Source organism: Xiphophorus hellerii, chromosome 1, assembly GCF_003331165.1.
Source record: "Xiphophorus hellerii strain 12219 chromosome 1, Xiphophorus_hellerii-4.1, whole genome shotgun sequence".
Lineage (NCBI taxonomy): Eukaryota > Metazoa > Chordata > Actinopteri > Cyprinodontiformes > Poeciliidae > Xiphophorus > Xiphophorus hellerii.
This window is the reverse complement of record NC_045672.1, coordinates 15,072,476-15,088,142: the sequence shown is the minus strand read 5'-3', so window position 1 is coordinate 15,088,142 and position 15,667 is coordinate 15,072,476. Positions and strand designations below refer to the sequence as shown.

General features: G+C 40.1%; 1 protein-coding gene across 9 annotated transcripts in view; it reads right to left on the bottom strand.

The window, feature by feature from the left end:
* Positions 1-199: 199 nt before the first annotated feature.
* The window catches only part of scn8aa (sodium channel, voltage gated, type VIII, alpha subunit a), a 58,168-nt gene continuing 42,700 nt past the window's right edge, over positions 200-15,667 (bottom strand). For 6 of the 9 annotated variants that reach the window (XM_032573588.1, XM_032573617.1, XM_032573580.1 and 3 more), the window contains exons 21-27: positions 14,356-14,478; positions 8,190-8,474; positions 7,729-7,782; positions 6,864-7,001; positions 6,667-6,771; positions 6,304-6,574; positions 200-5,382 (exon numbers count right to left, since the gene is read on the bottom strand). In XM_032573588.1, the coding sequence (XP_032429479.1) occupies positions 4,223-5,382; positions 6,304-6,574; positions 6,667-6,771; positions 6,864-7,001; positions 7,729-7,782; positions 8,190-8,474; positions 14,356-14,478 (2,136 nt within the window). In that variant the 3' untranslated portion in view covers positions 200-4,222. The remainder of the gene's footprint in view (positions 5,383-6,303; positions 6,575-6,666; positions 6,772-6,863; positions 7,002-7,728; positions 7,783-8,189; positions 8,475-14,355; positions 14,479-15,667) is intronic. The other 3 variants (XM_032573646.1, XM_032573628.1, XM_032573637.1) reach the window with 1 other exon arrangement.

The window sequence follows — 15,667 nt, the reverse complement described above, 5'->3', positions numbered from 1 at the left end:
CTAAAACACGGCAGTCGGTCGGAAACGGAAAGCCAGGAGGTTCATGGAAACTCTCAAAATGTGTCCTTTCTGGTAATTTACATTACCAGGCGGTCTGGTCAAATAACAACAAAATTAAACCTTTTGGAGTGCATGCACATGTACATGTGGTGAAACAAAGTTACAGACATTCAACTCAACATCCAAAAAGCCACACAGGTTGTAACTGGAAGGCTGCTTTATTGGTAATAAAAAGTTTCGTGCTCAAATGAAGACAATCTTTCATATATTCTAAACCAAGAGTCCAAGTGGTTGTGCAACACACCATCGTATTGTACTGTATATCCTCTTTTGTCACGGTGTCAAATGATAACAGTTTGAAAAGCACTTTTTTTAAGTAATTTTTTTTTCAGCAAAAAGAAAAAAAAAAGCTCATAATAAACCATGCTAAAAAAGAATAACTCCTATAATCAATTATTGATACAAAAATAAATTTCAGATGGAAACAGAAATACGGAAGAAATCAAACCAAAATACAGAAGGCAAGCTGCTTTTTCACAAGCCAAGTGAGTGACACGTGTAGCACTAAGAACAGGACATTTTTTAAATATTTTTTCGAGTTAGTTGTTTTTTTTCTGTTAACATCACACACTCATAAATAGAACGATGGGAGCTGAATTTCTGGAAGATCCTCCACTTGTACACCTGACCTCACATTCCTGATTAATCAACCCCACCCCAAAAAGAAAGAAAAAAAAAAGAGAAATCCCCACCCTCCTCAATTTAGACACATGTTTCTCATTGTTAGTTTTTTTTTTTTTTTCTTCAGAGTGGCATTGACATCCAAATTTGCAGAAAAAGCAGAAAAAAGGCACATGCCATAGAGTGGAACACGAGAAACGAACCGTTCAACTAAAGGATAGTGATGATGATGAGAAAATGACTGCAGGTGTGTTGAGCTGCAATGGCACTCATGTTTGCATGCGTGTGTGTGTGTGTGTGTGTTTAGGTGGCAGTATCATAGTATGTAAGAACAAGTCAGTCACGCTTGTTGACGTCATCTTGGAATAAAATCACCTGTAAAGTTGGTGGGCAGTGAAGAGAGTTTCCTTGAAGTGTGTCTGTAGGAATGGTGTGTGTGCTCTGAATGTGATAGATACAACAGTTAAGTGATAAATGTGCTGGTAACAATATCCTTTTAAAGTCATGATCAGGCTACATCCAGTAACATTGCACATGAGCTATTTTTTTTCCCCCCCAACATTGAGAAGAGTGCTGGAAACAACCAGTTTGTAAATTTTCTTTTTTCTTTAGACATCCACGTGAATGTGTTGCACATAAATCAAATGTGACAGTGTTCTCCTGTTTTATGTATATACATATAGACACATATGTATACATGTATATATCTTTTTGAATTATATAATATCTATATTTCATTCAGTTTCCGTCAACAAAGTGAAAAGTGTCTCAAAAAATCCAAAAAGTAACAAATGTGACAAAGGGCATAGCTGGAAGCCATTCTATATTATTGTTATTATTCACTTTTTGATTATTAGTAGTAACATTTTTAAAATTCTGTATTTACAAAAAAACACAACAAAGCATGCCATTAAAATAAAACAATATAATACAATATTTATAGCTTCTCTCAAAAAGTTCATTCTTTTTCAGCGATTGTGCCATTTACATCATAGCCTGCACTGTACATATACATGTGGGTTTTTTTTTTTCTTTTATGGTTTTTTTTGTTTGTTTTTTTTTACTTTTTTCATATTTTTTAAACGTGAATGTTTATAACTCTAAAATATTACATCCAAGATGAACATGGGTAAGTTTGGATGACCTTACTCGCTCCTCCTGTGGTCCTCATTGGGAATGTATTTGGTTTCAGTGTGCAGCCGCCAAACTGGTTCAGAGACCTCGTATTGTAAACAGACCTCATTTGCTGTTGTACAGGGGTGGGGGGATAGATTGGTACAGGCAGTGTTGAGCACACCAAATGGCAACAGTGGTGTGACGCCGGATGCCAGGTTTGTGTCTGACCATCCACTAAGAAATAGGACCATTTCCACCGCGTAGAAAATAAGTGGCAGGACGTCGATGGAGGCAGTTGGCGAAGCCTCCAGTTTATTTGTGAAAAACACCCACAAAGCTTATTTAGACAACATAGCTGCTTCGACGTGAGGTCTGCTCATAATTTCCCACTCCTCTACCTCTGTCTCTCGTTTTAGGCAGGTGATAAGCGTTTCGAAAGCCTGCAGGTTCGCGAAGAGATGGTGCAAGACCACACAGTGTTCAAAGAGGTCCCACAGAAGCACAATGATACACTGACAAACATGGGACTTTCAGCACTCCCAGTTCAGACCAAAAAGCACCTTCACCGCCTGCTGCTCTCGCCTTCATCTCTTGTTCTCATGGCAGTCAGTCGGAAACACTGAAGGGAGGGTCTCGATCTACATATTGGTCCGCTGGTATTTTTCACCCATCCCTGAAGCCTCACAGTTCCTCCTAGTCCACACTTTCCACACATGCTAAGCACAAGACATGTCCCTGCAAAAATTTTCTGCTACCTCTGCTGTATCAGATGTCACTTTCACCGATCCTTTTATTTTTGGGAAAGATTGCATCATATGGACATCAGTGAAAGACTTAAAGGCTTTTTAAAAATATATATGTAAAGCTAACAACTCAAATTTTCTAAACAGCACGGCCTGAAACACGCATCCCAAGGACAATCTTACGCTGAACTCACATTGTAAATACGACTATCTTCAGGGAAAGTTGCTCAGTAAAACTATTACCTACTGCCTTCGCCTCAACACAGTTTTAAGTCCTTCCTCTTGCTTTGAAACAAGAACACAAAAGGAAAAAAAAGCAACCGAAACGAAAATTCAAATCTTATACCTGATCCCTCTGCAGCAGATGGGACACCTACCAATAATTGAGCACACTGGATTTTGGATTCCTTGGCGTGATACATCCCCTGCTCTCATGGTTATGGCATTCACCAGAGTTCAGTGAGGAAAGAGACAGTTTAAATGGCAATAAGTTCACCAAGAAATCCTCAGATTTGATCAGAACTGCTTGAATGTCCTTCCAAGTGCTGTGCAGCCTCAACATGAGGATATTCTGCCTGCGCCGCAAACCTTCAAAGCTATCAACATTCAGAGACTCCAACCAAGACCGTGGCTCTGAGCGCCTGCGTTGATTATTCCCATGTTCACTTCAGCAGAGGTTGAAATAAATCAGGTAAAAATTTGTGAAATACAAATGTCATTCTGTAATATTTCCTAAAACTGCATTCTCCATTTGCGGTTCTCCTAGCTTCCTCGGCGGACAGTCTCAAGCGCTTAATTGAGCCACTGCGGTGGTCTGACAATTAGTGTCTTGTGGACTATGATTACTCATGCATGACTCCTGATCAAAACATGCCTTCATGCAAGTCATTTCTATGCATTTAACAAGCACAAAAATTATTTTTATCAGGAACTCCATCCAAATTACACAGACTAGTGAGTCGTACCCATTCCAGCGTGAGAGCCCATGTTAGAAAAAGTCTTTTTCAGCATCAGTATTACAAAGAGTGGATGAAAAGACCAATGACATGGGATAAATGTTATCTTATTATTTTTTTTGCTGCTCAAATAATGTGAAGATGCACATTTAATCAAATGAATGAAAAATAAAACTCTTTGTCTCCTCCCCGCCTCTAGTGCATCCGTCAAAAAGCTAAACTTCCTCAGGGTGATTATGCTTCTCTTCTTGATAAAGACAGTAAACTCAGGAGTTACAGACCCCTCCTTTAGACTGCTGACACAGTTCTGTCGGGATCCGAGCGATCCAGTGCCACGGCGCCGGAGCGTTGCAGCAGGGTTAATCCACACTCGGTGGTGGCAGGAGATCCGCAGCGCTCCAAACGTCGAGCGGTGGATTCTGTGGCAGTTGGTCCCCCAAAGAAATGCGTGAGTTCCTGTTTTTTTGTGTTTACTCCTCATTTCTATGAACTTGGTCGCTGTGCAGCAGAAGTTCCACAGTAAACTGATTGCGTTTGGTTCAGCCGTCTTTGACAACATAGGAAACCACATTGCCTCAGTATATTTGAGTATGTAAACATTTTTTTTTTTTTTTTTCCTCCTTGATTTTAATCTTACTTGCAAATGGTTTTTCTACATTTGTTGGGTGTCTGGGCCCAAAGTCTGTTCTCGTTGTGTTTAAATTGAGATTTTGGAGTCACTGGATCCTAACATTTGGATTCCCACTCATCTTTCTGGTTCTTGTCCTTCTCTTTCCTGGCCCAGTCCTCCTTGCTTTTGTCCTGCTTCTCTTTGTCAGGTTTGGTCACACTGTCGTAGGACGGAAGAGAGGCCGTGGATGGCGTGCTCTCCTTCTTCTCCTGGTTGGTCCCGCCGTTCTCAAGCTTGTTACTAGATAAAATGTGCCGCTTGAAGATGATGCCGCGCCTGATGAGATGGGTGCGGTAGGCGTTCTGGATGATTCTGGCAGATACGTCCTCCTGCTTACGGCGCAGCGTCGTGGTGATGGGCTCGTACGACACCTTGGACGGGTTGGCGGCCACGAAGCGCTCCTCCATCTGCGTCCGCAGCATGTCCAGCTCGCCGCTGTCGCCCAGCACACGCTTCGTGAAGGCAAACAGGATGTCGAGGCAGTGAATGCGATCGCCACTCACCATAGGCATGTCCATGGCGATCAGTTCTATAGTGTTGGGCTTCGGCACGCGAAGCGGGTGCTCCAAAGCGTCGGCAAAGTCAGGCAGCTTGGCGAAACTAATGAACTGGGAGGCAGTGGGATCAAATTTCTCCCAGATCTCATAGAAGGTCTCAAAGTCGTCCTCACTGAGAGGATCGGCACTTTCCTCAGTGGCCACGCTGAAGTTCTCCAGAATGATGGCAATGTACATGTTAACCACGATCAGGAAAGAAATAATAATGTACATGACAAAAAAGAAAATCCCCACTGAGGGATTCCCACAGTTGCCCTTCACCGAAGTGCCAGGGTTCTCCAAGCTGGGGTCGCAGTCCGGCGGGTAGTTCAGAATTGGCAGCAGCAAGCCGTCCCAGCCGGCCGACGTGGTGATCATGAACAGGATGATCATGCTGTTGCCGAAGGTTTCGAAGTTGTACAGGTCGTCGATACCCGCTCCGTGCTTTACATAGCCGAAGTTGGACATGCCAAAGATGGAGAAGATGAACATGACCAGGAAAAGTAGCAGGCCGATGTTGAACAAGGCCGGCAAGGACATCATCAGGGCGAAGAGCAAAGTCCGGATGCCTTTAGCTCCTTTGATCAGACGCAGGATCCGGCCAATACGAGCCAACCTGATGACCCTGAACAAGGTCGGTGACACAAAGTACTTCTCAATGATGTCAGCCAGGAACATACCTGAGGCGAACAAAAAGAATAATTAGTAAAATAAAGTCGCTAGAAAAATAGCACCCAGCAAACAAATCAATATTTGATATAATGCGACCACAAGCCTCTGACATTAGAAACTGCGGAAAGGTGAACCTCTGTCTCTGTTTAAAGTAGTTTGCTGCCTCCAGTAGCTGAAATGAAGCATCCCACAGCATGCTGCTGCCACCATCGAAGCAGAGCATTCTCTGTAATATGTTAACATCGGTCAAGCACTGCTTTGCTCTTTTAGGACCTTCACAGCTTGCCATAAACAGAAACTCTACTTGATACCAGGACATCCTGAAAGCTAATATCCAGCCATCAGTTTGGGACCTTAAGCTAAAGCTCTTGTGTTGTGCAGGAAGAGGAGCTGATCAGGACATCCACCTCTGAATTGCCTAAGAATATGCTTTGGAGCAGTCTAGTCAAAGTCCTGACTTAAAGTACATTGAGATGCTGTGATATGATCTTAAACAGAACAGAAATAGGTCCTCCAACATGTGAATTAAAACATTTAGTAAGTAAAATTCTATGGTAGCAAAGTAAGACACTGTTGTTTCTATACGGTGCTATAACCACTTATTAGGTTTAGGTTTCTATAGGATATCTGTGCCTGATATTAAACAGTTTATTATTTATCTAAAATGTTTAGGTGCAACAAAAAAAGCAAAAACAACAAAAATTTGTAAAAATTTTTTTAGAACTTTGTGTCTGTAAATATTAGCATTGTTTTTATTGGAAAATCACTGTGAGTCCTTTTTGTGGCAACTGTAAGTGCTACTTTGTGTTGGTTATATAAAATAATTCAATGTTTATCACTAAAAGTTCAAGAGATGTGAACACTTATGAAAGACTGTAAATTTGCTCATATCTGCTCATTGCTCCACACTTTCCACACCCGTCACTCACCGACGATAGAGAGGATGACAACCACCACGTCGAAGATGTTCCATCCGTTGGTGAAGTAATAATGGCGTAGCGCGAAAAGCTTCAGCAAGAACTCTGTGGTGAAGACCACGATGAAGATGAAGTTGACCCAGTAGAGAACCATTTCTGTTTGTTCTGACTGATCGTCTGTTTCCACCATCATAGTGACCATGTTGAGGCAGATCAGTATCATGATAGAGATGTCAAAGACCTGCTGCGTCACAAAGTCAAACACGTATCCCTGGATCTTGTTCTGGAACAACAGGGAGGAAAGACGATGAGATTTCTGAGGAATCAAACGAACCAACTGCATGCATGGTAATCAAACAAATAACCTATAAGCACCTGTGGTCGAGGGATGGGCTTCTGTGGCTTTTTGGAGCCCAACTTTTTCATGGCGTTGTAGTACTTCTTCTGTTCCTCCGTCATGAAGATATCCTGACCTCCAAAGTAAAGGGACAAACAGAACATTGGTTATAACCATGTACCCGTTTGATACTGAGAGCAAAATGAAAAACATTTGGAGATAGAGCAGCTCTTATCTTTTTCTTCTGCTGGTTGAAGTTGTCAATGATCACACCAATGAAGAGGTTCAGGGTGAAGAAGGACCCGAAAATGATGAAGACAACAAAGTAGATGTACATGTAAATGTTGACTTCATATTTGGGCTGGTCTTCCACCTTAAAAGAAAAGAGGCAGAATACTTAGACTTCAAATATGTTTTCATTCACTTATACAGACAAGAAAAATCTGTCTAAATCGTGAGGTGACTGGGTTAGTCTGGGCTCCTACACAGGTACATGTTAAAAATTCACTTTGATTTTACATAGAAAATACTCAAATTATCCAAATACTCCAAATTCATGTCAGATGCTTCTAGAGTGGGTTGAGTTTAAAAATAACATATAAAAAAAAAACTGTGCGAAAGGAAGGAAGAATAAAGCAAACAAAGGACGACGAAGGGTTCAAGAAGGGAAGGAATAAAGGACAAAAAGCAAGAAAGAAGAGAGATCACAAAATGTTATTGGTATTAGACTATGAAGAAAGAAAGGAAGGAAAAAAATGAAGAAAGTACAGAAATAAAAAAATAAATGAATATAAATGAATGTAGAAAGAATGCAAGTAAGAAAGAAATAAAGGACAAAGAAAAGACAGAAAGGAAGGAAAAAAGCTTTCTAGGGTGAGCAGATTAATTACATTTTCACTCTTTAATTTGGCTTCTTGTCTTTTTTGGGTATAATTTCATTAATTTACTGCATATACCAAAAATATTCCTTGGGGAAAAAAGGTTTTAGTCTTTTTGATTGATCTAAATAACAACAGATCCTTATGATCCTAATTTCCTTCTCACAGACCAGTACACAGTGGGAGTAGTAAATAAATAATCAAATAAATCTGTGAACATACATTTCTGGAATCCACTGCAGCGTACATTATGTCCATCCAACCCTTGAATGTGGCCTTTTGAAAGAAAGACAATATTACATTTTACATTTGTTCAACCCCATTCAGCAGACCAGAAAAACAAGCAAGCAAATAAATAAATAAATATAAATGATTGTAATCATTAAAGGAGACTCAAACGCAAACCGAAACTGATGCATGTCCTGTAGTACAGCTTGTGCATGGAAAGAAACGTGTATGAAGAAAAAAGGCATGGAGAAGCACACTCATAAATGCTCAATGAACATGAAGAAAAGGCATTATCGTAGTGCTGTGAAAGACAAAACACAAATAAAGCACAGGCAGGCCTTCAAGTGACGCTTAAAAATAAAGAAAAGCATCAAAGAAAGTGCAGGAAAATGAGGAAATCAATGCAAGTTAGTGAGAAACAGGAAATGAAGTCAGACGAGAAGTGACGCTCTCACCACTTGCAACAAGGCGAGGTAGCCAGCGCCCACATTGTCAAAGTTGATCTTGACGTTCTTCCACCTGACCTCAGTATGGTTATCTCTAATAAGCGCCTCACACTGGGTCTTGTTGTTGACAACTTCGATGTCAAAATATTCCTCTGACGTCTGATTGAAACAGTAGTAGTACTTGCCCGCAAACAAGTTGACCCCCATGATACTGAAAATCAGCCAAAAGATGAGGCAAACCAGCAACACATTCATAATGGAAGGGATGGCACCCACCAAGGCGTTGACTACCACCTAAACCAGACCAGGGAGAAAGGATATAACAGTGTGAGAAGCATGAAACTAACCCAGCTCATGTTCACCCCTCAGATAAGACACTACATATTGTTATGGCATTACACAAAAATCCTTCAAACTGTTACTAAATCTTTTTAAGAGTTGACATCAGAGTCTGAAGAGCAGGATGATCAATAGTATGTCAAAGAATGGGACTAAAACTGCTTTGTGCACAATCGAACACTCTGGCACACAAAAAAATGAGCTTTAAAAAATCTATTAAATATCACAAGATGTAAAATGTTTAATTTATATTATTAAAAATATACTTTTTTCTTTCAGATAGAAATTTTAGCATTCATGTTGAGATTTGTTATCTTTTGTTCCAATAAATGGGCATCTCCATAAAGAAGAACAGCTTAATTTTTTAAAATCTAATTTACAAAGAGAAGCCAAATTATTTATTGTATAGAATTGTCAGAGTAAATATATTTAAATCTTCCTCTTAATTTTTGATAAGTATGGTTTGCAGTTAATAAAAAACATAATTAACCTCTGAGAAACCAATAACGACATGATTTAAATGCAGAAATAATGAGGATTATTGCTGACTTGAAAGTTTTCCAGCAGAGAGTCCATGACATCCTGCAGAATGAAAGTTAGCCAATAGCCTGTGTGCAGGACAGTCATGGGAAGTTAAGTGGAAGGAAAAATGTATCAGAAAAAGACTCTAGAGCAACAGAGATGACCACATCTTTCATTATCTGCAAACCATACTCAAACTAAAAGAAAGGAGGGTTCAAAATATCTCCAGCTATCTTTGTAATGAATTAATCTAATATTAATTTAAGTTTTTATTACTGAAATTTCAACTATATTCTAACTTTTAATCAGGATGCATGTGCAGTTTTGGTTTTAGTGTTACTAAAATAATGTTTTATTTTTGTAATCTTTACTAACACGATTGAAAGCAATACTTTGAGTAAATATACTTCAAATTATTATCAGAAACTAATTGTGCAATTTACAAAATATTTCTCCAAAAATGACAATAAATGTAATAAATGACGCACACCACAACTCACTGAACTGCTGATGAATGGTTCATGTTGTAACCTCAAATATTCATACTCAGAAATGTGTGAGCAGATATTAATATAATCAACCAACAATAAAATTTGAGTGTTTGATTAATCTGTAAAAAAACAAAAAAGTGTTTTGCCATATCACTATGAAGTGTCCACTCTAGCCACCCCAACCTTATGCAGTTCATCTTTCTAATATAGCTCTTCTCCATAACAAGCCCATCTCAAAACAAAATGGAAAAATTTAGAGGGAAAAATTCCCACACTTCAAATCTCTAATCTGCTCAGTTCTTCTTTTTATATTTTCTTACTGTAGATTCAAAAGCTCAGCACTTGTTGAACCGCTCATGACTAGTGTTAGGCAGGCCAACCAGCAGCTCTCAGGCAGACAGCTGAGCATGCATTTCTTTGGCAGACTCGTTTTGTGGAGCCATATTCCCTCCTCTTAACAAACAGACAGGGAGGAGCTCTAAGAGCGGGATTCTCTCAGCGCTGAACGCAGAAATAATGGAGGGCACACTTGTGAAAATTCCTCAAATCTCAAATGCTAAATTACAAAACAACAGACTGCAGAATTGCTTTTCCACAGTGGTGCCAGCGAACTCGCTGAGAGAATGACTCTTTGCTTGGTTCGAGTTACAATCTTACCGCTTTCAAATAAATTCTGTTAAATAACAAAGGCCATGCTGTGTAGAAAGCATTCTCAGAAAGAGGGAAAATGGCTTTCAAAAATGCAGAATGTGCATCGGCAGTTATTACACATGCGTGTTACATGGCATTGTGCAATCTCAAGAATCCGCTCAAATCAATACATAAATAAATAGAGAAATGTGTGGATAGAGAGATTATTGCTGAAGTTTGCTAGCACAATGTACAATGAGTATCTCCCTCAAACGGATCAGCCTTGAAATATTTCTTTTTAAAAAAAAAGTATAATTGGCAGAGTACTGTAACTAATATTTATTTAGGTGTCATTTTTGTCAGGCAGATTTGCCAGAAGAAAAATAATATGCTGAAACTTGGTTGATGTTATGTTATACTAATAGTCTAATCACACTGCCCAAAACACTAAAAGCAAGCAGCATCAAGAGAAAAAGAAAGACAAGTAAACAAAAAATAATAATAAAACAGTCCATAGACATTGTTTGTCAAGCAAAGTTTCAGACTAAAAACGCATCGTTAACTTTTAGCATTTTAAAACTTTTTTCTGCTCCCTCATTTGTTTGACGTTTTGGGATTTTAAGATACAGACCAACACCAATTAGCATGTAATTGTGAGGTGGACAGAAAGTCATTCAGAGTTTTCAAAATGTTCTATAAATAACAATCTGAAAAGTGTGGCATGCCTGTAAATAAAGCCCTTCTGAATCAATATTGAGTAGAACTGGCGTTTGCACCTGCTGATCTGTCAGGGTAAATATCTGCTCCAGGAACAAAGCAACTCTAACCAGCTTCCCTGTCCGTAGTGAAGAAACGTCTCCCCATAGCATGCCGCAGCAACCACCATGTTTGATGGTTGGGATCATAAGCACCAGAACAGTGGAGCAAAGTGGAGCAAAGTGGAGCAAAGTGGAGCGGTTAACAGCTATGTACAGGGAAGAATCTCAGTCAGTTTAATTACAGAGCTGCATGTTTCAACTTCCCTCATACCTATGATTAATCCCAAATAAACTCGCCTGCAGCAGATACAGTCAAAGGTGCTTTGTGCTTCTCAAAAATCCCAGTGACTTTTTCCAACATCATCCAACTTTAACTCTTTGCATCAACATATTGATGAGCAATTAACTGATAGGAATAGCAAAGAAAAGATAAAAAATGACAAACGTTGCGGCTATTGATGCTCCTTACTTTATCACCTTCACTCCCATTTTTACAACATAATCTGGCCCCCATGGCTGGAGTAATATACTCAAGGTGATGCAAAATGGTTTTACATTGATTGTGGCTGACTAGAGCACAACTCAATCACTAGAACTGTGGACTATTCATAGTTGTCTGTCCCATTATTAGACTTTCCTCGCTGTGTATCTCTGCAGTTTACCTCAACAGACCTCACTTTTCAGATTTTTATTTACAAAGAAGTTTTAAAAAACATTCCTTTTTGTGTTTGTCTATTTCAAAAACAATGAAATATATTAAAGTTTAAGTGACAAGATGCAGCAGCAAAGATAAAATATTTTCTCATCAGTTTAACATTTTAAATCTCTTTCCTATTGTGTCATCTCTCCATTCATGTACTTCCCCACTCATTTATTTATTGTTTTGACCTCCAATTTTCCATTTTCAGTTCAAACAAAACAGTAATTCAATTTATGAACATAGACATAGTAAAAAAAAAGAAAAGAAACTGATACAGCAGGGTCAAATTATTATTTTGTTTCCTTTGCATTTTTGCATTACTGGGCCGCCCTCACCTTTCTCACCATGTGCGTCCAGTGAATGCACTAATTCACAGGGGCACTGGTGCTACCATAGACAGTTGATTTAAGCAAATGTGGAATGCTTTTCAGCCCCAAAAATGACAAGGTCTTTAGTTAAAACCAATTCAGTTTCAGCGAACCATCCGTAAAGCTTATCCAGGGCCTAAAAGCGTTGATGTCTGCTGATGTGCAATGGCATCACATTTTAGTCGCTGGATATCTACAATTTAAAGGAATCAGGCTCCTTGTTAATTTCAGAGGCCTTCGGCTCCTGATTGTCATTTTTGGGTGGTGGGAGATACAGGAGACACATTTTCTGTGTGTGGTTACGGTTTTGTCTAGCAGCTGTCAAATTGCGGGCCACTGTCAACCCAGAACTCAAATGTCAGAGTTTAACTAGGCCCATTGTTGCCTCCCAGCTTCACTTCCTGTGGGAGTGGAAGGCAACAGGAACCCAGAGACTGCTGTATATGCTAAAGTGTCTGGTGCTATGACATGAGAGCAGAAATGTTGTCAGTGAAATGGCTGCCTAGCATATTTGCTAAGCTTCTGCCTGCATGCGCGAATAACAAGACGGCTTCAAAATAGCTTTTAAGAGTTCAGCATGTAAGATGTAGGAAAGTTATAAATCTGCCTGCAGAATTTGCTGATGGCAGATCAGTTAGTCAGATGATTCACTCCAACATCTGATGACGGCAGAAGTTTAACAAATACTTTCTACCCAAAGCCACAACTCTGTGAGTGTGTGGTTTATATCTCCATCTCTGATGTATAAAAGTCTTGGACAAGCGGGAAAGAGTGTGTTGACCCTTCAGCGGACCGGCCCAGCCACACGGGGTCGAGGTGGAGTGGAAAAACAGGGGGACGAGGGTGGGGAGGTGAAGGAAAGGGGAGGAAGCTGGGGATGAAGAGGAGGAGGTGGGGAAGGTTTGAGCTAACGAGGAGAATCTCAAACTAGCGGATGAGGATAGTGAAAGATAGAGGAGGCTTGAACTGAGACGTCAAGAGATTCAGAAAGAGTGAACTACGGGTGACAACAACCAGGCGCAAACTGTCGGTACACCAGTCACAGGGATGACCAATCAGATCTGCACATTTTTAGGAGGAGACGGTGGCGGTTTTTGATATGGGGACTATGGGCTACTGCTCAGGGCGGCACACCCAAAGGGGTGGCTAGAGCAGTGGATTTTTTTTTTTTTCACATATAAGCCAACTGTGACTTCTATAACTTTACACCAGGAGATTTTCCAAAATGCATTAGCAGACTAATTTGTTTGTTTTAATAAAATATTTTGTCTGTATTTTATTGATGAGCAGATATTTAAAAAAAAAAAAAGTAAAAGTAAAACATTGGGTAACATTTGTTGTATCTTTTTAAAGACTTTGTTAGGGTTTCCCTAACACAAAATCTAAAGTTTCTTGACTGGTCAAACCTGCACTATGTTCTTCTAAAATTCTCTATAGCAACTTCAATTACACAAAACCTTTAATCCATTTGCGAAAAGAAAAGATATTTTCAGTGTTTTAATGCATAAGGACCATGTTAGGATGTTGTTGGGGCGCTGAAGATGCAGCTCACCCAGAGCGCCATTCAAGCAGCAACCACCACTGGATGAGGCTGCTGAAAAAACAAGACGTACTCCTGCAGAGAGTCATTTCTGCTGATTACCTGCATAAAACAGACTCCTCTAAGGGGAAGGTTTTGGTGTGACTGGTTTTGGGCAGAGGGGTTTTGGTGTCCTGCAGCTCCCCCTGGTTCCCGCTGGTTGTTCTCAGTGCATTGGGGAATGGTGTGAACTGGGTAAGGAGGAGGTTATGGGAGCAGGAGGAGGAAAAAGAGGAAGAGGGGTATGTGGAGGGGTGGGGGGGGGTCTCAATTGAAAGCAGTGGTTGATTGAATTGTTGGTTTGAATGCTCTATGAGATGACATGTAAGTTAGGTTAGCTTTGACCAATTTCACATTCACTTTGGCCAATCAGTGAGGAAAGAAAACAATGAGGTAGTCTGAATTTTTAGTTCGTCTCTGATGTGATGAGGCAGCTTTTGTGGAAAAATTTAGATTTCTGATTTTCGAGCAAATCGATTTTCTGTAGGCTTTTGAAAAACGTTTAATTGTCAAAGAAATCCAATCCAAATAAATGTGATTTCGCTCTTACTTTACTCCCAGCTGCATCATGACTTATTCTTTCAGTCTAACAAAGGCATGGTGCAGCACTGCGCATGGAAAGGTGACTGTTTTTGGCTTTCATTTCCTAGCTTTCTAGAACCAGTCCCCCAAACTTTCTGATTTTTCTTTTCTGTTGTTCTCTTACTTTGCCTTTAGATCAGTTCTAGCATGCTTTAAACTGTTGAATGGGCATGCGGAAGGATCAGCTGCTTAGCTTTGGATCTTACCCTCATCCCTTCAAAACGTGACAAGGCTCTGAGGGGTCTCAAGGCCCTTAGTGTCCTGAGTGATTTAATGGGCCCTAGATCGGAGTAGCCCAGCGCATTAGCTACAAGGCTGACTATAGACACCTACACAAAAACAGAGAAGCAAAAGAGGTTCCAAACTGTTAGAAGTGAGAATATTCACTAAGGAAGAGAGACGGCCCTGGTGTAGGAGGAGAGTTGCTTGACACACACACATAAATCTATGCATGTATATGCATGTATAATATTGCATTTATACATGTATATACACTGAGAGAGAAGGTCATTGTTTAGTATAGGTTTTGCGTGTGTGGTAATGTTTTTTTAGTAGCAGTAGGCCATTAGGGGGATTTGGCTGTTATTTTGGGGCTGTTGACGAGAAGTGAAAAGTCCTGTGTACCTGCAAAGAAATTTGTGGTTGAGAAACAGGGAGAGAAAGCAAGAGAGAGAGAGAGAAAGAGAGACGAGATAAGAACACAAAACTCAAACAGAGGGTAAATTAGGAGAGAGAAGAGTGCTACATGGTTAAGATACAAGTGAAAGGACTGGAAGAGCAGAGGGGGAGGATTTGGGGAGGGAGGTTAAGGAGAGAGATTGCCCTGTGGAAGCTGATAAAAACCCAACAGACTTGAGAGCCTTACCCTTGCCCCTCTAACATTGTCTCTCCTTGTCGCTCTTCAGGCATTAATTCCCATATAATTTAAGACAGAGAAACTAATGGAACCTAAGAGAAAGAATACAGGTGAGCATGTACAAGAGTGTCATATAGTCATTTTCCTTCTCAGACATCAAATCAACTTGTCACACAGCGTTTAGAGTCAAAAAGGAGAGCCACAGTCACATGAACCACACACAAGAAAACAGGGATGGAGGTCAAGGGCACACCGGTTATAGTTATTAGCACTGGATGGCACTGAAAGGACAAAAGAACACAGAATACAGTCGAGTTACACACAGTTAACAATAACAGGACATAATCTTAAAGAAACTGGTGCAGCCCCTGATCCCCATCCAGCATCTGCAAACCCAGGGATTCCTACAGCTAAGAAACGCTTAAAGTGACCCACCACAGTTAAAGACACTCAATGCATCCCTAAGTAGGGTCATTATCCCACAAACATCACTGCATCTATCTCAAAAGAATAAGTAATCAAATCAGTCGGAACATTATCTGCAGTGGCCAGAGTTATGGTTTGAGGCTGTGTAGCTGGATCTGGGTTTAACACAGGATTGCATTGTTGACCAAGGAAGAAATGGAAAATGGGAAGTGTAGTCCATTAGCTACACTAATGTT